Here is a 19090-nt window from a genome sequence, read left to right as displayed (position 1 = left end):
TTGTCTTCCTTGCTTCCTTTCAAACTTCGTTTCACACTGTATCAAAGAAAAAAACAAAACAAAGAAACCCAGCTCTGCACCGACTTCCTGACACACATGCACAAAGTGTTGCTGTTTAGACTTTGAACACGCCCACACTCTCACACATATTAGAAACATGCTTCATGAAACGCTTTCAGTTTGAGCGACACCGCTGCACTCAGACCGCTGCAAAGGTATTTCTTTTCTTCTTGTGTGTGTGTGTATCCACGATAAAACTATTGTTACAGCTTTTATTTTCAGGAGTGAGTCGTGTATTTTTAATTTAGCTAACTTTTGATTAAATGTTTTGGACTAAAGTTTCCAAACGTGATATGCACCTGCTTTATCCACTTTTCAAAATTGAATCTATGTACAAGTATAAAGAATTAATTTACTAACTGATACAACAGATGAGATTAATTTGTCGTTTAGGAAAACAGATAATTGTTCATGGCACAGATTCATGAAGATGCTGGAATCTTCATGAATCTATGATGTGAATCTCCTGTTCCACTACATCTCAAAGGTGCTCTACTGTTCTCACATATGGTGACTTTGGAGGCCTCTTGGGTGCAATGAACACACTGTAATCTTCAAGAAACCAGCTTGAGATTATCCTGATCTTTGTGACATGGTGTATTATTCTGCACCTTGCACCTTTAGGCAAGTGTAGTTGTGATTTGGTGTTATATAAATAAAATACAATTGACTTGAAAAGGCAAGTCATGGCCAGGAATAACACTGATGCAGGCTGTGGTTTTTAAATGATGCTCACTTGGGGCCCAAATGTGCCTAATGCCATTATACCAGCACCACCAGACGGAAGTATTAATACAATGCATCGATCTGTGCATCCATGTTCATGTAACACCAACTTTTGACTGCCATTTGAATTTTGCCACAGAAATCAAGACTCATCAGACCAGGCAACATTTTTCCAATGTCTTATTGTCTGTTTTTGGCGCTATATAAATAACATTGAATTAAACCTGCTTCAAGGTTCCTTGTTAATTCAGAAATGCTCTTCTGCATACTTTGGTTGTAATGAGTGTTTATTTGAGGTACCATTGTCTCTGGTCATTCTTCCCTGACCTCTGACATCAACAAGGCCCAGAGAACTGCTGCTCACTTTACATTTTCCCTTTCAGAGTATTCTCTGTAAACCACAGAGATCACTGTGCAGTAAAATACCAGCAGATTAGCAGTTTCTGCAATACTTAGACCACCCTGTCCAGCACAAATAATCATACAACATTCAAAGTTTCTCAAATCACCTTTCTTCTTCATTCAGATGCAGTTTAGCAGCTTTACTGAATTAAACTGGGTGACAGGTGTATCCCACCAGAGGCCCTTTTTATGAAAGGCTAGAAAGTAGTTCAGGTACCCAACTGATGCAAACCTTGAAACTAACCTGCAAAAGCTGCAGAAACTCTGCTGCACATGTGTGAAGTATGCAGCTCAACTTGTTTGGTCCCGGTTGCCAAGATCGACCTATTTATAGAGCAACCTGGAGTGATTTAGAGAGCTGATAACCTCTGAGCATAACCGAGGTTGTGAGGTTTAGGGAAGCAAAAATAAGGAAATGATATCCTGGGCATGCCCAACTTGCTGTGTGAAAATGCAAATAAGCTCCTTAAGTAATTTAAGTGAGAGCATTTGCTTATGTTGACTCATTAGTACTTTTTGCCTTCATACTGAGCAGCACAGAGGTGCCGACCTCTGTCTTTTGTATTTAATTTGCTGTGTGTGTCACAGGAACAGAGAAAACACTGTCTTACTTGCTGTGCATTCTTGACTTTCTGAGTCAGGAGTACTTGTAAAACAAAGCTTGTATAAAGTGGAGAAAAGGGTCAGACTTTGGTGTGTTATTTTAAGTTGTTGCTTACGTTATCTTCCTTTAATTATAGCAAGCTCAGAATAAGTGTAGCTCGACCCTCTTGGGTTGATGTGACTTTTTTTTGAAGCAATGAGTTTGCATGAGTAGAGCTAATGTTGTGGTTCAGCCCGCTCTTGTTTCAAAATGGCTTTCAGCGAAAACTCGAACAAAATGCTCCAGAGATCTTCAGGATTTTCTACCTACAATCTAAAAAATTAAAAACCCTTTAAATCTCTGTGATGGTGAGAAATGTTTTTAGAGTAATTCATAGCAAAATGCACAATTTCTTTTTTAAAGTAAAGCTTGTGTGGTTCGTTTTAGATTACTTACGTTTGAATCTTTTTTTGAGAGCAAATCTTGCTCTTAAAAATGATACCTAAGCTTACCTTCAGTTTTTTTTTGATGATCATGGACTATAAGCTCACCATGACACAGTAAAAACCTTTCCTTTCAGAATCTTTTTGAGTCCCCCTGCTCTTAAAATGTACCTGGTTAAAGTTCCATCTGAAAAAAGCAAACAAAAAAAAAACAGACATAAAAAAAGACACCTTTAATATAAAGCAGCTTTAATTAAAAAATAATAATTCTACTCTAAGGGGAATTCATGCTTAGATGAGGATTTCTGGTTGTCATCAGTGCAGATAGCTGCTGTCTTGATAAACTGAACGTCTGCTTCGTGAATAAATTTGGAGGAAACATGGTTCAAAACAGTTCACAACATAGAGCTGAAGAATATGAAGAACACAGAAAAATGTGAATTTCGACTCTACATGTGCTGAGACACAACAACAGTATGGCTAGCAGCTGCTATACACTAAAAACAGTTTTTACCTTTAAGTCTTACAAAACTTTCCTTTTTAAACTTTTCCAAAGAAACTTTTGAAAATATACTGACTGACGTCGTCATTTTCATTTTCTGGGTGTAACATGGGGTGCACAATCTAAGGATCATGAACTTTTAATGATAAAAAAAATAGAAATTGTGCACATTTTTATTGTGAAACAAGAAAGAAGGAAATGTTCTCAAAAAATTTGTCTGAAAACATAAATGACCATATTTATCTGACCAATCACTCTGAGTATCCACAGAGTCATCCTTAGTTTTTCCTTTTTGCTTTAGTTAAGGTCCACGTAGAAAAAATTTAGCTGGTCACTAAAGTACACGTCAAAAACCTCACATTTCTCAAGGCATCGTGTTAATCAGCAGCAGGATAGTGCAGTCATATCAGGGCAGGGCGGTGCAGCGGTTTGGCTGTCGGCTCACAGGAAGCCTTTCTGTGTGGAGCTTGCATGTTTTCTCTGCGGCTTCTCGTTGGTTTCCTTCAGGTGCTCCTTCCTCCTCCCACAGTCCAAACACATGCATGTTAGGCGCTTTTTGAGTTTTTTGTTTTAAAATAATGTGTAGGTTTTTATTTTATAGGCTTTTGAGATAATTTTGGAGTCACATTAGAGCTGTTTGGGGGTTTTGGTTGGGGGTGTGAGATTGTGGTTTGACCCCTTTAACACTCATTAGTCTGTAGCCTGCTCTGTGACTGCCACCATGCTCTGATTAAAAACAATCTAAATCTGGTTAATAATTTAACAGTTCTCAGAACTTTAAACCCTGTCATTTCCTTCACGTTGACCTCAATGGCATTGGCTCTGTTCTCTAGTTTCAGTGTCTGCAGCCATACTTCAACCAAACAAACCAAACCTGAAGAAAAATGCAACTTTTATTCCTTCATATTTAAGAAGCCATTACTTCTCATGTTTTCTCATTTCTTCCCTGTTCTTATAACAGGAAGTGTTTTACTGAGGCACCTGTTAACAAGAAAAATAACCAAACCAAAGGAACAGCTGCTGTGGTGACAATGCACTGACAATGCCAGGAAGCTCGTCTACCATAGTCATGAAGCTGATATGTCAGCTTTTCTCGCTTTCTTTGTCCCCATTATCTGATTCATTTGTCTCTTAAAGATAAAAACCCAAAGAGATTGTGGGTCTTTTAAATGGTGTCGCAATCAATTTAAATAAATATCTGTGTGTTGCAGATGGAGTTTGCTTGCAGCCATGTTGTTTGCAACTGGAGTCCAGATGGACCAGGTGAGTTTCTTAAAGTGAATCTTTGCCAATGTGACAAATAATGCTCATGCTTGCTATAGTTAGAACCTTTCAAGTACATTAAGCCGGTGAAATGTTGACATCTTTGACCCTGAGTTGCAGAACAGTCTGCGTCTGTTTGTATTAAGTGCCACCAAAAAGGAAGAGAGCGTGCATAACTGCTTAAACCTGTTATAACGAAGGGTTTTTCCTCCAACTATAGGCGTTTTTCCTATGGGGCCCGAGTATGACAACATAGTGCCAGTAAAACAACAAGCAGGTAATTTTCTCACTCATGCACTTGCAAAAAATGTGCACAAGCATGCAGCTCTCATGACGCTGATGGTGATGAACCGTTGCTTTTTTCTGGCCAGAGCGTTGATTAAATTCTCAAGAGCATTGCAGTGAAATAACAGGAAAGCATATTAAGTAGTAATGTGTGTGCGTGCGTGTGTGCGTGTGTGTGGGCATGCTTGCAAATGCAAGACAGACAAAGAGACGAACTGTGTAGGAGATGTAAAGATAGAGGTTCAACAAGGGAAAGTCCACACAGAGAAAAAGATGTCAGATAGCTCTAATTATCAAGATGTTAGAAGAGTGTGACAGTTAATGCTGATAAAACTAAAAAACCTGTCCAAATCAGTTTGGCTCCACCCCCATTGCCAGTAAAATTGAATTTCTCACCAACACAAATCAATTTCAGTGAAATTAATGTAAGAAATAAAGTAAATATTCCACATATCAAGTATTAACAAGTATTAACGCAGATCATAAAAACAAAAATCAAGATTTGTATTATTTGTTCTGCAGATAGATAGTAAATGGTTGGATAAGCACAACAGAATGGATGGATGGTGACAGATGGCCTGTAGAATTTTTTCTGAGTTCCTCAGGCCTTAAAATGTTGTTGGTTGAAGTTCAATCAGAAAAATCTAACAAAAAGACAGCATTTATTATAAAACAGCTTTCATATTTGCAGCTAGATAGATGGATATTAGGTCTCACAGTGAACGCTTTTATGACTTTTTGGCATTGATGTCACATGACTGTCAATGGTTCGGATTGTTTTGCAATGGTTTATGTGGTTCTTATGGTCCAGTGTGGTCGCAGCCATTCCCCATGTGATGGCCACTGATAACAATTTGCATATTGACGACTGCCAAATCGAGGCCACGGCCTATTGTTAGTGGTGCTAGGTTCAGATCATTTTGCGACGGTTTATGTGGTTCCATCTCATCATCTGAGATGGATGCAGTCACTTGGATCAGTGAAGAAATGTTGAGGCGAACAGAATAAACTTTCTGGGATTTCCTTGTCTGGATTATTGAGCATGCATTAAGACATTATTACTTTGGATTGTTTTCAGACTTCATGTTGCATTACTTCTAGGATTAATTCTGATTTCACTCCCAGTTTAGTTTCACTTTCACTTAGTCTTTGGTTAGGTAAGGGAACCAACATTATATGATTCGATTGGGGAAAAGGTCCCCTCTACTTCACCAGACTGAAAATCAGCAGCATGAAGTTTAAACTTTTTGTTTCAAATTTACATCAATAGGTATGGATGAGGTACAACACTGAGTGTTTCTTGTCTTGTGTTTCTACGGTGTATTGACAGACATACAGGCTTTTTGTGCTGGGGTGTTTTTTTCTGTTCTCAACCTCTTCTCCCATTAGCAGCTCAGTCTGAGTGGAGTTTTTTTCCCCTCTTCCTCTCACCTCATGTTATGAATTGTGTTGTTTTTTCCTATCAGCCTACCTCTCTGACATGTCTTCCCAATGTGATGTTTGTGTAAAGTTTGGTCAGAGGGCTCCTTTGTAAGTGTGCATGCGCCATTAGCGTGCTGCCTGCTGTAACCTATAATTTCCTTCGGGATTAATAAAGTATTTCTGATTTAGATTCTAATTTAAAATCTGTAAGACAGGGTGGAGGCTCTGTCATGGTTTGTGGCTGTATATCAACCAGAGGTGTTAAGCTCATTTTCATGCAGAAAAAAATGAAGCCGCTGCATGTCAGATGCTATCCAGAATGTACTATTTTTGCCTTACACCAACAGGAATAAATCATGGCTTCTGTTTCTGTTTGTTCATTTAAAGATAAAGGAGATAGTACTGAAATTAGTAAGATTACGGTCAGCTGATTAAAAAGCTCCTGGGTTTCCTAAAAAGGCCTGACATTCATGCTAATATATAGCTGACAGTTAGTATACAAGGAATAAACAATACAGAGTAGAAATGTGATAACTAAACTAAAGGGCAAGTGTGACCACCTGACTAATGTAATATTTTTTTGTTTGTTTGCTTGCTTGTTTTTAAGGAGAGTGAATTTTAAATTTACAACTCAAAATTTAAAGAGACAAAATCAGCTGTTAATTTTCACAATCTTTGATCGGATCAGCTGTAGCCATTTCCTTTAGGTCCATGGGTTGGTGGAAGTTTTATTCTGATAGACCTTTAATGTTTTAAGACAAGTTTTGAAAGAAGATTTTAAAAGGACCTCACATATGCACATCAGATAATGACTGCAGTGAGGTAATAAAGCCATAGCCTGGACTCTGCATGTCCTAGAGAACGTGTCACTTGATACGTTTTGCTTTTGTAGGCTATTTATTCAGTGTTTCCTTGTTACTTCAGATGAGGTTCCTCCACCGCTGCCCCCTCGTCGACTGAGGAAACCTCGGCCTACTTCTCTTCCTCTTTACAGCAATTCCTCCTTCGAGCCTCCGTCTGCTCCTCCCTCCCTCCCTCCTCCTGTTCCTCCCAGACGTGAGTTTGATTTGCCAGTCTTTCCTTATGTTTTATATTTGATATTTAATCTTTCTCTCTCTCTCATTTCCTTTTTGCGTTTCATCAGTTGACAAGCTGGAAGGATTAACCAGGTTGAAGGCCAACGTCAACGTTGTCTCACTCAATGTTGGAAAACTGGTTGACACTAGTCAAGGTCAGGGGGCACACACATGCAAACACACTTCCTTCCAAGTTTTTTGGGGATTTTATTAATCTCTTTTCTTTCTTTGCTTATCAGACTCAGGCATGGAGACTTTTCAAAGGCCAGTGATTTGTGGGAAATGTAGTGCTGCTTTGTCATGTCTCAGTTCGTTACAGAAGAACGTGAGTGGTAATTTAATTGCCGAATTTTTTATTTCTTTGGATTCAACCAATTGATTAACTGGTTTCCACTGGACAAAGGTAGTTGAAACAAACAAAAGCAAATCCTCTTCTTCTTGTGCAGGTTTGGCGATGTGAGTTCTGTGGATATGAAAACAGCGTAGACGAAAGTTTAGCTGCTTTGTGCATTGGCCAGCGAGCCGGTGTGCGCAGTGATGACCTTTACCTGCCCAGACAGAGTGAAGACGACTATCAGAACTTAGAGGACACGCTAGTTGTTTTCTGCGTGGACACTTCTGGCAGCATGAGCGTTACTACAGAGGTGTGTGGATTGCATTATTCAAACACACTGCGGGTAAAATTCCTACAGTCATTGTTTATCAAAAGCTGGAGGCTACCCTTGTGGTTGCAAAAAGAGTTCTTGCATGATTCAAAAGCTTGTAGGATCGCCTTGAGCATAAAATAACTTGAAGTAAATGCATTTCTGTATGATTTTATCAGTCGTCAAGTCCTCAGTGAAGAATATTATTCCACTCTCATTTAAGTGTGTTGCTTTAGTTGATTGAGTTTTGCAGGCATCCATTTATGGACAGCTCTGTTAAGGTCCTGCCACAGAACAGGACGTGCCACAGCGTTTCAGTGAGTTTGAGGTCTGGACTCTGAATTGGATCATCTGGATTCTTTTCTTTTTTAGACATTCAGTTGTAGATTTTGTGTGTTCTTGTCCTGTTGTATGATATAATTTGGACAAAGCTTTAGCTGTCGGACAGATGGGCTTACATTTGATTCTAAAATAAAGAATGGTATGCAGAGGAGTTGTTGGTTGACTCAATGACAACAAGGTGCCCAGGTCCTGTAGCTGCAATCAGCATCCACACAATATAGGTGTTTATGATGATATGCTGTGTTTGGGTTTCACTCTACATTGTGGCCAAACCTCCCACTTTGATCTCGTCTGTGCAGTCTTGTCTCTGTCAAGTTTTGTGTTTTGCTCAGATGCAAGTTTATTTACGTTTTATTTATTTATTTTTTTTAGACAGAGAGAGAGAGAAAAGGGTTTCTTCTGGCAATCCTTCCAAACAAGCCGTACTTGTTCAGTCTTTTTCTAATGGCACTGTCAAGATTTTTTACATTTAACATGCTAACTCAGTCTGAGATGCACCTCTCAAGTTTCTTGCAGTTTATGTAAGCACTGCACAATCTGTTCTTCGGGTGGACTTACTGGGACATCCACTCTTAAAAAGATTGTGGCATTGTGGTAACATATAGCTAAATACCAAAATGTCTGCTGTCATCGAGGTGCCTACACTCACTTGTTATCAGTTAAACAAGTGTAATTAATTAGCAGCACCTGGCTGCTACTTACCTTCTGAATACCTGTAGTAGCAGTAAAGAGACATTCAGTTTTCCACAGTTGAAACCTCTTTTCCACATGATTGTAGGTTAATTAAATCACAATAAAACTCCATTTGAAATGTTCAGTCTTATCATGTTTGCTCTGCTTTAGGTTCCATCAAGCAATGGCTCTGTAACATACGTATCCAGACTAGAGGTGAGAGGATAATTTGTTGTGGTTTGATTGGCTGAGCTGCATTAACATAATCATTTTGTTTTAAAGTTTGTGCTGTTTTGGTATGTCTTCACAGGGTATGCAGGATGCCCTCTACAGGGCACTATTCACCATAAAGCAACGGTCCCCTCATCGGAGGGTGGCTCTGGTGACATTTAACGATGAGGTAGGAGATGTAGCGGTAGTAGTAGTAGTATTAATTATAACACTGATTCTTGTATGCTGCTTTTTTGAATCTTTCTTTTTTGTGAACATTTAAATACAAATATAAGTGTTATCCCATCCAACTAGCATGTGGTAAAAGATTGTAAAAGGTGTTTAGTATTCATTATGTCTTTGGACTCCAGAAATCACAATGAGAACAAATCATTATGGTTGATTCAGACTGAACCTGGGGTCCTTATCAGGAGTGGGGATGCTAAAGCTTTAGGTATTTTGCTGTCTACCTTAAAACAACGACAACAAAAACTAAATTTTTTTTTTTTTACCTTTTACTCTACTGTTACATTTTTTTTTTTACTTCCATGCGATCTTTCTCATTTTTTGAGTAGAATAGAATAGAAAAGCCCTTTATTGTCTTTCCTATGGTTTTGGGGTTTTTTTTGGCCAATTTTAATCTATATGAATATATAATCGTGTCACTCAAGATATAATGAATATTTAATTGCATTCCTCTATGTTGCTATAACTAAGTACATTGCTCCAGTTTTACCTCAATGTTGTAAAATAGAAAAATCAGTGGAGCAGATCATAAGACGTCCTTGTTCATAGAACCAGACTTATAAAGTCCATTGAATCCCTTATTTATCACTACATGAGAGAATTTTAAATGTTTTCCTGTTTTTGTCCCCTTTGGACCTTGCATAATTGACAGTTATGTAGCCTGGCCCACAAAAACAAGAGGACTTCCTGTTTACCATGATGAACTGTCATGCTCTGTAGAAGATGGCTCTTCAGCAGACAGAAGGGAGAAGCAATCTGCCCTCATCTGCCAGAGAATTTGTTTTTTTGTCAAAATTTGAATTAAATGTTGAAGACATTAAATGAAGAAGACCTTATAAATCTCCTGCCCCTGGAGTACTCTAACTACATTCTGCTGGTTTCACAGGTAGTAATATATGGTGATGGTACTAGTGCTCCTATCACACTCAGGGATTGGGCGCTAGTTGACTACGACCATATATGGGAAAAGGGTGTGACTTACCACATCCCACACTGTATCGCTGAGACCTACAACCACCTAATACAGAGGGTCAAAGAGTAAGTGTTAGAAGTGTTTTAGAAACATGGAAGAATGCTCTGTACAGTCTGAAACACTCTTTGTTTTCTCCACATCTCTGACTCTAGACTCAGGGAACATGGAGCCACGTGTCTTGGTCCCGCAGCATTAGCCTCCGTTGCCATGGCTTCAAGGTATCCTGGGTCAAAAGTGAGTAAATGAGTGGTCAGATATCAGATTGGGACAACTGAGTGCTGTGACTGTCACCACTATTAACAAGAACCTTGCGGCTGTTGTGATTTACAGGTCATTTTATGTACTGATGGCAAAGCAAACATCGGACTGGGAGAGATGGAGGAAGCTCCCTCTCTGACTCCTTCTGCCTTTACTCCATATTTCTATACTCAGCTGGCTCTAGATGCGGTACAGAAGGGGTAAGGGCTCACATGCATGCACAAAGTTGTTGAGCATTTGTCAAGGGACAGGATGAAGTTTACAGACTCTTGTGTGGCAGGTAAATGATTGCTCACCAGAGACATGGTTAACGCAATTAAACATTGACAAATGCTCAATGTTTAATTGCGTTAACCATGTCTCTGGTGAACAATCATTTACCTGCCACACAAGAGTCTGCCTCAAAGTCAGACAGGCACCACCTCTGCTCCTAAACACAGCAGCTGATAAGAATAGTCCTGTTTTGTTTTGCAGATTTAAGTGTAAACTTCATCCTGTCCTCTTCGAGTATTGAAATTGTGTGGTATTTAGAGATATTCCTGTCAAATATTGATCGTAGGCGATCGTGACTCAAGAGTTGGGAGTTTGCCTTGTAATCGGAAGGTTGCTGGTTCGAGCCCTGGCTCCAACAGTCTCGGTCGTGGTGTCCTTGGGCAAGACACTTCACCCGTTGCCTACTGGTGGTGGTCAGAGGGCTCGGTGGCACCAGTGTCTGCCACCGCCGCCATCACCTGTGTGTGAATGGGTGGATAACTGGATGTGTAAAGCGCTTTGGGGTCCTTAGGGACTAAGTAACGAGCTATACAAATATAGATAAATGGCCATTTACCATTTCAAATCTTTTACTTTTTTCTGTTTACAGAGTATATTTGTTTTAATTTTAATTACACAGTCCCGATCAAAAGTTTATGAACACTTGAAAAATGACAAAAAAAATCATATTTTGCATGGTTGGATCTTAACAAGGTTCCTGACAGAACAGATTCAAGTGCAGACTGTGTAATTAAAGCAAAAGATTTTTATTTTCAATACCAGCTGATCAAAAGTTTAGGACCGCATGCCTTTAAAAGGCCAAATTTGTGCAAAAATGTGGGTTCATTGTCATTTTCTGTCAGATAGTCACACTGTCATGATGTTCTGATGGCAAAGGCAAAAAAACGTCCCTTTTTGAACGTGGTTGGGTTGTTGAACTGCATAAGCAGAGTCTCTCGGAACATGCCATCGCCTCTGAGGTGGGACGCAGTAAAACAGTCATTTGGAATTTCTTAAATGATCCTGGGGGTTATGGAACAAAAAAGTCAAGTGGAAGACCCAAAACAATTTCACCAGCACTGGATCCAATTGGCTGTCTGTCAAGACACTGGACAATTCCCGAACCAAATTAAGGCCGTTACTGGTGCCAACTGCAGCCCCCTAACCATCAGACAGCATATAGTTTGAAGGGCCTCAAAAACAAAAAACGTCTTCAATGGTATCGTCTCCTTGAATGCCACAGAACTGACCATGTGGACTTTGCAAGAGAGAACTAAACATGGGACATTGAAAGGTGGAATAAAGTTTATTCTCTGATGAAATTTTTTTTTAACCTTGATGGACCTGATGGTTTCCAACGTTACTGGCATGACAAGTAGATCCAACCTTAGATGTTTTCTCTGCGTCACAGTGGAGGGGACACAATAATGGTCTGGGGTGATTTTTCCTTCAGTTTAACAATGGAGCTTGTGCAGAGGCATCAAACGGCCACTGATTTCTGTTTTGGGGGCAATTACAGGGTTGTTTTTTTTTGGAGGTGTGGTCCTAAACTTTTGATCAGCTGTAAAACAGCTGATTTCAGTTTAAGCATTGTTTTCAATAAATTATGCATGCTCAAAAAACCTCCCATTTCTTCTTATTGCATGTTGAAGCTCTACTTGGAACCTTGTTAAGATCCAGCCATGCAAAATATGATTTGTTTTGCCATTTTTCAAGTATTCTTAAACTTTTGATTGGGATTGTAAAAATAAAACCGTCAGTCAAAATAAAACAGTGGGGGAAAAAAAAGAAAAAAAAAAGAAATGCTTGTGAGGAGAGGTTCACAATGACCAGAATCTGGAACAGAACAAAGACGTCAACATCTGGTGAAGTTTAAGAGCCTTTACTCCAGTGCAAATCAGTTGACTTGTAGCTTATCAGCACAAAAAAGTCACTTTGTTGGGATAAACAAAGTAAAAACTGGAAACATATGCTTTGTTCTGGAGTAGAAATGGAGAATTTACTACTAAGACTTCATTTTACAGCTACATGCTACAGTTTGTACACTCTTTTATATACTCTTTGCACATGTACTCTACAGCATTCCAGAATTCAGACTCACCTGGCTACAGCAGGGTGTCTAGCTCAAACCTTTGAACTTTTCACATCTGCATGAACTGAGCACATCAGCCACAAGACCTGTCTAATTCTGTGAAAAACATATCTCTTTCTTTCCTTTTTCAGAGTCATAATATCAGTAATGACTTTTGAAGGGACAGACTGTCGCCTGGCTGATATTGGTAAACTGGCAGATGCTACGGGAGGAAGAGTGAGATAGACACAAATTAATTCACACAAGCAAACACAAAGAAGAACATATTACTGTAACTCTTGCTCCTTGGCTTGCGCAGGTAAATATTGTCAGCATTGGCACGGTAGCAAGAGAGATTCAATCGGTCTCCGAAGATAACGTCCTAGCTACAGGAGTCAAAGCAACCCTGCTCGCTTCTGATGGAGTGTGAGTGGCAACGTAAAAACACTGCCACATAAACATTTTACATACTCGATTGTATGTTAGTCTAATAACAATAATAATATAGAGTGGTGCAGTGGTATCCAAAATATTAATTTCCTTTGTTTCCTTCTTTTATTTTCACTCTTCTCTCTCTTTCACTTTAGGTATTTTCCATATGAGGATGAAAACAATCACAAACTGGTAAGAGAGATTGGGAATGTCACCAAAGGTCTGGAGATCACCTTCCAGTTTGCTGTAAAACCAGATTTTATGGAATGTAGGTCAACTCTGCTGTATTATTACTGCTTAAAAATCATTTTTAGTGCAGAAAGCATTTAATAGAATCAACCAAAGTCTAATCTATTTTGTTATATATTGGTCTGTATTCACCAGTTTTTCTCCAGAAAGGAATGCTTCCATTCCAAATGCAGCTCAGCTTCAAGACCAGAGACCAACACAGAATCACTCGCATCATCACCGAACAGCGACCAGCAACTACCTGCAGGTAAAAAGCTGGAGCTGGGTGTTAAATACTTTTAGAATCATTAACTTAAATGTGTTCCAGTTAATCATAAAATATATTTATATATTTAATTTCATCTTGTTTATCTGTCTGTCTGAAGTCGGATTTTTGCAGGTAGACTTAACATGGCAGTGCTCGATGTTCACTGCGCACAGCTCTGTGCCAGTTTAACCATGGAGGGTAAAGTGCAGGAGGCACAAAGGCAGCTGAAAGCACAGCAAGACCTGCTGCAACAAGTCAGGTATGAGTCTTGTAGAGGATACATGGAGAAAAAGGTAATAATGAATGCACATATGAGAGATTCAGTAGCCAGCTATTAAGGCACTGATAATGTATGCTGCATGCTATTGTTGTGATGAATCCTGTAAAAAGTCAATTTGGTGAATTTGGACCTAAGTCAATGAAAGCCAGACCGAAATCTGTTTTTACTACAAGCATTTTTATTATTATGGTTTACACAAAATTTATAAGAAATGTGAAGAAGTGTTTACTTTGTAGAAGTGACAGAAAGTGGCTAAAACAACTCTATATAGATCCCAGATAATATAGCTACTGTTTTCTGCAACATTTGGCCACTCAGTGTTTCAGGAATTAAATTTGAGACACCACGTGCATAAAATGGTCATTAAACTTTATCATACAGAGAAAAGAAGCTCGAGTTCTCCTAAAAACAAACTAACTTACCTTAGTATTCTTTTATATAGTCCAAACGTAAAGTGTTACACATTATGTTGAGGAATAATTATGCAAATATTCTCAACTTTATTACTTTTGTGTAGTTACTGCTGCCTGCCTTTGTAGGAAAGATATTTTCCAAGTGTGGCATTTAATCTCTTGTCACTATTTTATTACTACCGGACATTTAAACTTTTATAAATATTCAGATTATTATTTTTTAAATCCCTATAACAATAAATAGCAAAGCAGATATGTATGCAGATCTTAGTACACATTGAATGGGGGGGATCTAGACCCATCAGTTCACCTGTACTGTGGGGCCACTGAGCCACCACCTGATCATTTTACGTTAACGGTTGAAGTGAGTAGAAGAAAGTGGAATGGTTTTAAGGGGTTAGAGTTCAAGTGTGTGTGTGACTTTACTGTGTTGTAGGCAGTAACAGTGCCTCTTTCTAAACTACAGCAAGTGGAGGCCAATCCAAAAGGAAGAGAGTATGTATGGTAACTGGATGGAAACCATGACGACAATTTGTGAGGACATTACCACGGAATCCCAGGTATTCATACACTTTTTTAATGAAGACAATTAGATGAAATATCACACAGTGAGTTGTATCATTATATAAACCCTTTGTTTATGTAGCATGAACATTTTGGAAGTATTCATTTTTATTTTATTTTTACATGTGTCAGATGTTGTGTTTGTCTGTGACTGAGCAGGCAAAGATTTGGAAAATCGTACTTTTATACAACTGCCAATCAAGCAGCACAAGAATTCATGAAACATTAATCAGATGTTGTGCACTCGTAATCTTTCTTTTTTTATTTGTTTTTTGTCTGCACATACATTGCAACAGATCAACAACAAAGTTAATACTAACTTCTAACAGTCGTAAATATGAAAATATAGCCCTCACCCTATAAATTTTAACTTGAGTAAATACTAAACTCAGAGTGAGAATGAGCTTATTGAACTCCATCACAGCCCCTTAATGGTCAGCACCTTTCAAGCAACCACAGTGAATAAAGTTTTTATAGCTACTTTTTGAACCTCTCCATAGACGAAAATTTTGCAATTAGTGCAAGAGTACAAGATCCACTGGAACAAGATATTAGATTTTGTTTATTGGTCTGTTTATGAGTTTGTAAAAAATAGTTATTCACAGATTATCAATTTTTTTTACATCTATTACAGCTGACTCTTTCTGATGAAGCAGCTAAGGTGGTGTACCAGATGAAGAGAGCCAGCAGTGTCAGAAACAACAACAACAGCAGCAACACAGTTAATGTCCAAAAGAAGACCACAAAGAAGAAAAAGGCTGTCATGGAGGCTGTGTAAATTAAAAGACAAAACAAAACTGTTTATTAAGCAATTAATTTTACAGCAGTGAGAGAACCATAGTTTCTTTTTATTTAAGAAGCCCAGAGTACAGACAGGCAAATGTATATGACTAAAAATCTTCTGTGTCTGAGATGCTGTTGTACAATAGATTCAATAAGAGCTCCTACCTCTTTGCTTATTCCACGCCTAATTATTGAGCTGGAAATGGATACAATTTTTCCAACACTGATCTACTCTAGAAAAACTGTACGAGGAGTTTTATCACATTTTTAAATGCAAAATCTCATAAACTGAAGAATTTAGAGTGGTTGTAACTGATTTCGTAGAAGCTGTTACGATTATAGTTTTCTTTGTATTGTAATTATATTTCTTAATAGTCTACAACAGAGATGGGCAGTAACGAGTAAAGTAAGGCATTAATACTGCAAAAAAGGTCATTAGATTACTGTTACTTTCCCGTAAGCACGCTGCGTTACTGCGTTACTCTCACATTGCGTTTGTGAGAGTGTCTCATGACAATGACATAAGCGAGTGCGACGTTCGTGGCAACTGTGTGCAGATCAACAATGGATAATATAACGAGTGCAGGAGTATGAGGTGCAGTATTTAATGCGTGGAAGTACTGACCTTACTTTGAGTTTGATTCCGTAAAAAGTGACAAAATCATCAGCATCTGCTGCTCACTGTCTGGGAAGAAAATTTCTTTTTACAGGGAAAAAACCCCTAATCTTCAGAGCAAGCACTGAGTATGCTGCCACGGCAATGTGAAATTCAAAGAGAAACTCCCAGATCCTTCCTCTGACATGACCACTGCGGCATACCTGCACCAGGGCAAACATCCGCCTACCCCACTTTTTTATTTATTTTCTGCTGTGTTTTACTTGCATCTATTTGAAAGAGTGAGTGTAAACACCAAAATTTTTTTATTTTATGTGCAGGAATGTGCAGAAAATAGGTTTAAATGTTAAACAAATTTCTTCCAGTCAGAGAATGTTGCATATAATTTAATTTTTGCTTGATGCATTAAGTTAAAATATTAAAACTAATAAAACTAGTTTTAAAAGGAGACTTTTTCATTTGATTACACTTTGTATGATGGATTGTGCAGAAAAAGTAGAATTGGGCTGAAAGACTATCGCTTTATCACCTATTCAGGTTGTAAATCATGTTTTTAAAAAGTCAGTTCAAGTAATGGGATTACTTTTGAGGGGAAATAATCAGTAATTAGTTACTGATTACTGTCAATTTGGTCATGACAATTTGCATATTAATAATCAAGGAACTGACCTCCCAGTCCATTGTTCCTTCAGTGGGCTGGTTTCAGTCATTATTCAAATGTCCTGTTTATAAGACTGGGGAAACCTGCAGTCAGCTGAGACTGAACAAGTCACTGTGACGAAACGTTTCTCCCACTGACAACGCTAAGTCCAGAACATAATCAACCTTTTGAGACTGTCAATTTGATCCAAATATTTAGACCAAATTGAACTTTCTACACAAATGACAAAAAAAATTATTGGCCAAATTAAAGTCAAATTTGAAGTGTGATTGCAACAAATAATTCTTTTGTTGAATTTATCATATGTAGACCATACAGGTTCTTTTAGTATCAAGGACTGTTGTTTCTGAATTAAGACTGACAAAAAGTTTATGAGAACTGCCTTAAATCAGTCAGCAAAAAATGTAGCCAGACAAATGTGCTTTTATTTGATTTCTGTTTTAGAGGAATTTTTGTAAAACAAAATGAAACAGTTTTATTTGTTTCATGTGTAATAAATGAACGTGTTTGACATTTCTAAATTAGTCCTGTTTTTATTATATTACAAGAATATTGTTTTTAGTAATGCGATAATAATGCGATTTCATGTGGGATTATTCTGATCTTTACTGGAATTCACATCTGTGACATCAAGCAGTAAAATTTATAATGACAAAAATGTATGAATAACAGCAAATTCATTATATAGTGAAGCACATTTAAACTGATCTATGTTTGATGATATTCATTTGTTGCGGGATTTGCTCGCGTTTTTGTGGCTGGGTGTCCTGTGAGGACCGTAGGTGATGTGTGTGTGAGCATGCGCGTGAGGAGACGCTGTGAGCGCAAAAAATGTCGCGGGTAGAGACGGTGACTGGGGCAGCGTTCTAACGGGCTACAGCCTATGCAGTGTGTATTTGAATGTGCAGTACCGTTATTAAAGCCTCATCCCTTCAGTATCTCAGGTGTCTTGGCTAATTTCTGCCTGCCTCACTACTCCACAAAAGTGGGGGGATTTAACCCCAAAGTAGGACAAAACTTCGGCCCTGGAGGAAGTATCTGTCAGGGTCCTGGGACTGGGCGACCCAGGACCCCTGGGCAGTCATGGACCTGTGTTATTGTTGTGTATTTTGGTGTTGCTTCCCCTTCTCTGTGCTTGTGTATATGTGTGTGTGTGTGGGTGGCTGAGCACTTGTTTATAGGCGGCGTCAGGCCTGGAGGGTGTGGCCCTGCAAGGGGACTGGCCACACCCGAAGCCACACACCTGCTGCTGATCAGGCCTCGTCGGGGGAGCTACTTAAGAGAGTCTTGGAGCTCCCACCGACGCGGGATCATTGCTTGGGACTCCACGTTAGTTACCAGTTTAGGTTTTGGTCGTGTAGTGGATGCCTGCCATTGTTTAGTGTCCTGACTACTGCCGCTATTGTTTCCCGCAGGAGGAGCGTGGAAGGCTTAAGGAGCAGCGAGCACCGGGAGTGCAGACACGGGAGCAGAGAGCACTTGGAGGACACGACACGGGAGTCTGGGGAAAAACACGGGGATTTATTGTTGTTTGATATCACTCTCTGTAAATAAACGCACTGCTTGACCTTTGAGCTCCGCGCCTGGGTCCTCCTTCCCCACATCCCCACGGTCTGCCAGCCAGACCGTGACAGAATGATCCCGCCCGGCATGGACCCAGCGGACTCATCGGAGAGATTCAGGAGGGAGGTTACGGATAAAGTTTATAGACTCTGTGACCTTTTGCTGGAGGCGCACGAGGAAAGATTTCATCGCGCCGTGGAGAAGCGGCTGAAAGAGACGGTGTCTTGCTTCCCGTGGGTACTGGATACGCTCTACCCGATCATCACGGACTTCCTGGTTAACACGCTCCACCTCCACTCTCCTGTTCAGGCTGCTCACCGGCCCGGTCAGCTGGTGGATTCACAGCCTGAGACGCCGGCCCCGACGTCTACTCGGAAACGACGTTCGCGCCGCCGGCTTTCCTCACCGGAGCCACATCCACGGTCATCTCAGGAGCCGGCTGTGGTGAGTAGTACGGACAATTTTTCCATTTCCCTCACCATCTGTGTTTTTGTCTGCAGTGGACGAGCTGACGGCGCAGGTAACATCACCTCTGTCAGAGGTCTCCACACCACCCGCTGCTTCTTCACCATCTGCAGCTGTAACACCGCCATCGTCTCATCTGCCTGCAGCCACCGTCCTAATTTCTTTTTCACTGCCAGCTGCGGAGCCCTGCGAGCCGGAGCAGGAGCCCAGCGAGCGGGAGGAGCTCAGCATGCCCGAGCGGGAGCTCAGCGAGCGGGAGGAGCCCGCGTCGCCAGCTGTGGAGTTCAGCGAGCCGGAGGAGCTCAGCATGCCCGAGCGGGAGCTCAGCGAGCGGGAGGAGCCCAGCGAGCTAATGCTGGAGGAGCACAGCGAGCCAGAGCAGCTCAG

The 19090-nt window shown here is 39.8% G+C and overlaps 1 protein-coding gene across 1 annotated transcript; it reads left to right on the top strand.

Annotated features, from left to right (window-relative positions):
- The first annotated feature begins 190 nt into the window (after positions 1–190).
- Positions 191–17190, top strand: si:dkey-9k7.3 (circularly permutated Ras protein 1). Its single transcript, XM_004561122.3, has 19 exons — positions 191–215; positions 3928–3979; positions 4200–4256; positions 6611–6742; positions 6831–6917; positions 7002–7087; positions 7209–7406; positions 8592–8636; positions 8731–8820; positions 9763–9914; positions 10002–10083; positions 10180–10307; positions 12583–12667; positions 12750–12856; positions 13018–13130; positions 13247–13358; positions 13477–13617; positions 14518–14611; positions 15250–17190. Exons 2-19 carry the CDS (start codon positions 3928–3930, stop codon positions 15391–15393), a joined length of 1905 nt encoding a protein of 634 aa, XP_004561179.2. The 5' UTR covers positions 191–215; the 3' UTR covers positions 15394–17190.
- Positions 17191–19090: the final 1900 nt, after the last annotated feature.

This window comes from Maylandia zebra, linkage group LG3 (genome assembly GCF_041146795.1).
Source record: "Maylandia zebra isolate NMK-2024a linkage group LG3, Mzebra_GT3a, whole genome shotgun sequence".
NCBI lineage: Eukaryota > Metazoa > Chordata > Actinopteri > Cichliformes > Cichlidae > Maylandia > Maylandia zebra.
The sequence above is the reverse complement of the archived record's forward strand: the minus strand, read 5'-3'. Positions and strand labels throughout refer to the sequence as shown.

Excerpts from the sequence above, each read along its gene's own strand:
- si:dkey-9k7.3 (XM_004561122.3), top strand. The coding sequence starts at position 3,928 with ATGGAGTTTGCTTGCAGCCATGTTGTTTGCAACTGGAGTCCAGATGGA. Across the intron at positions 4,257-6,610 it reads GCCAGTAAAACAACAAGCAG|ATGAGGTTCCTCCACCGCTG; the intron begins GTAATTTTCTCA and ends TTGTTACTTCAG. Across the intron at positions 13,359-13,476 it reads CGACCAGCAACTACCTGCAG|TCGGATTTTTGCAGGTAGAC; the intron begins GTAAAAAGCTGG and ends GTCTGTCTGAAG.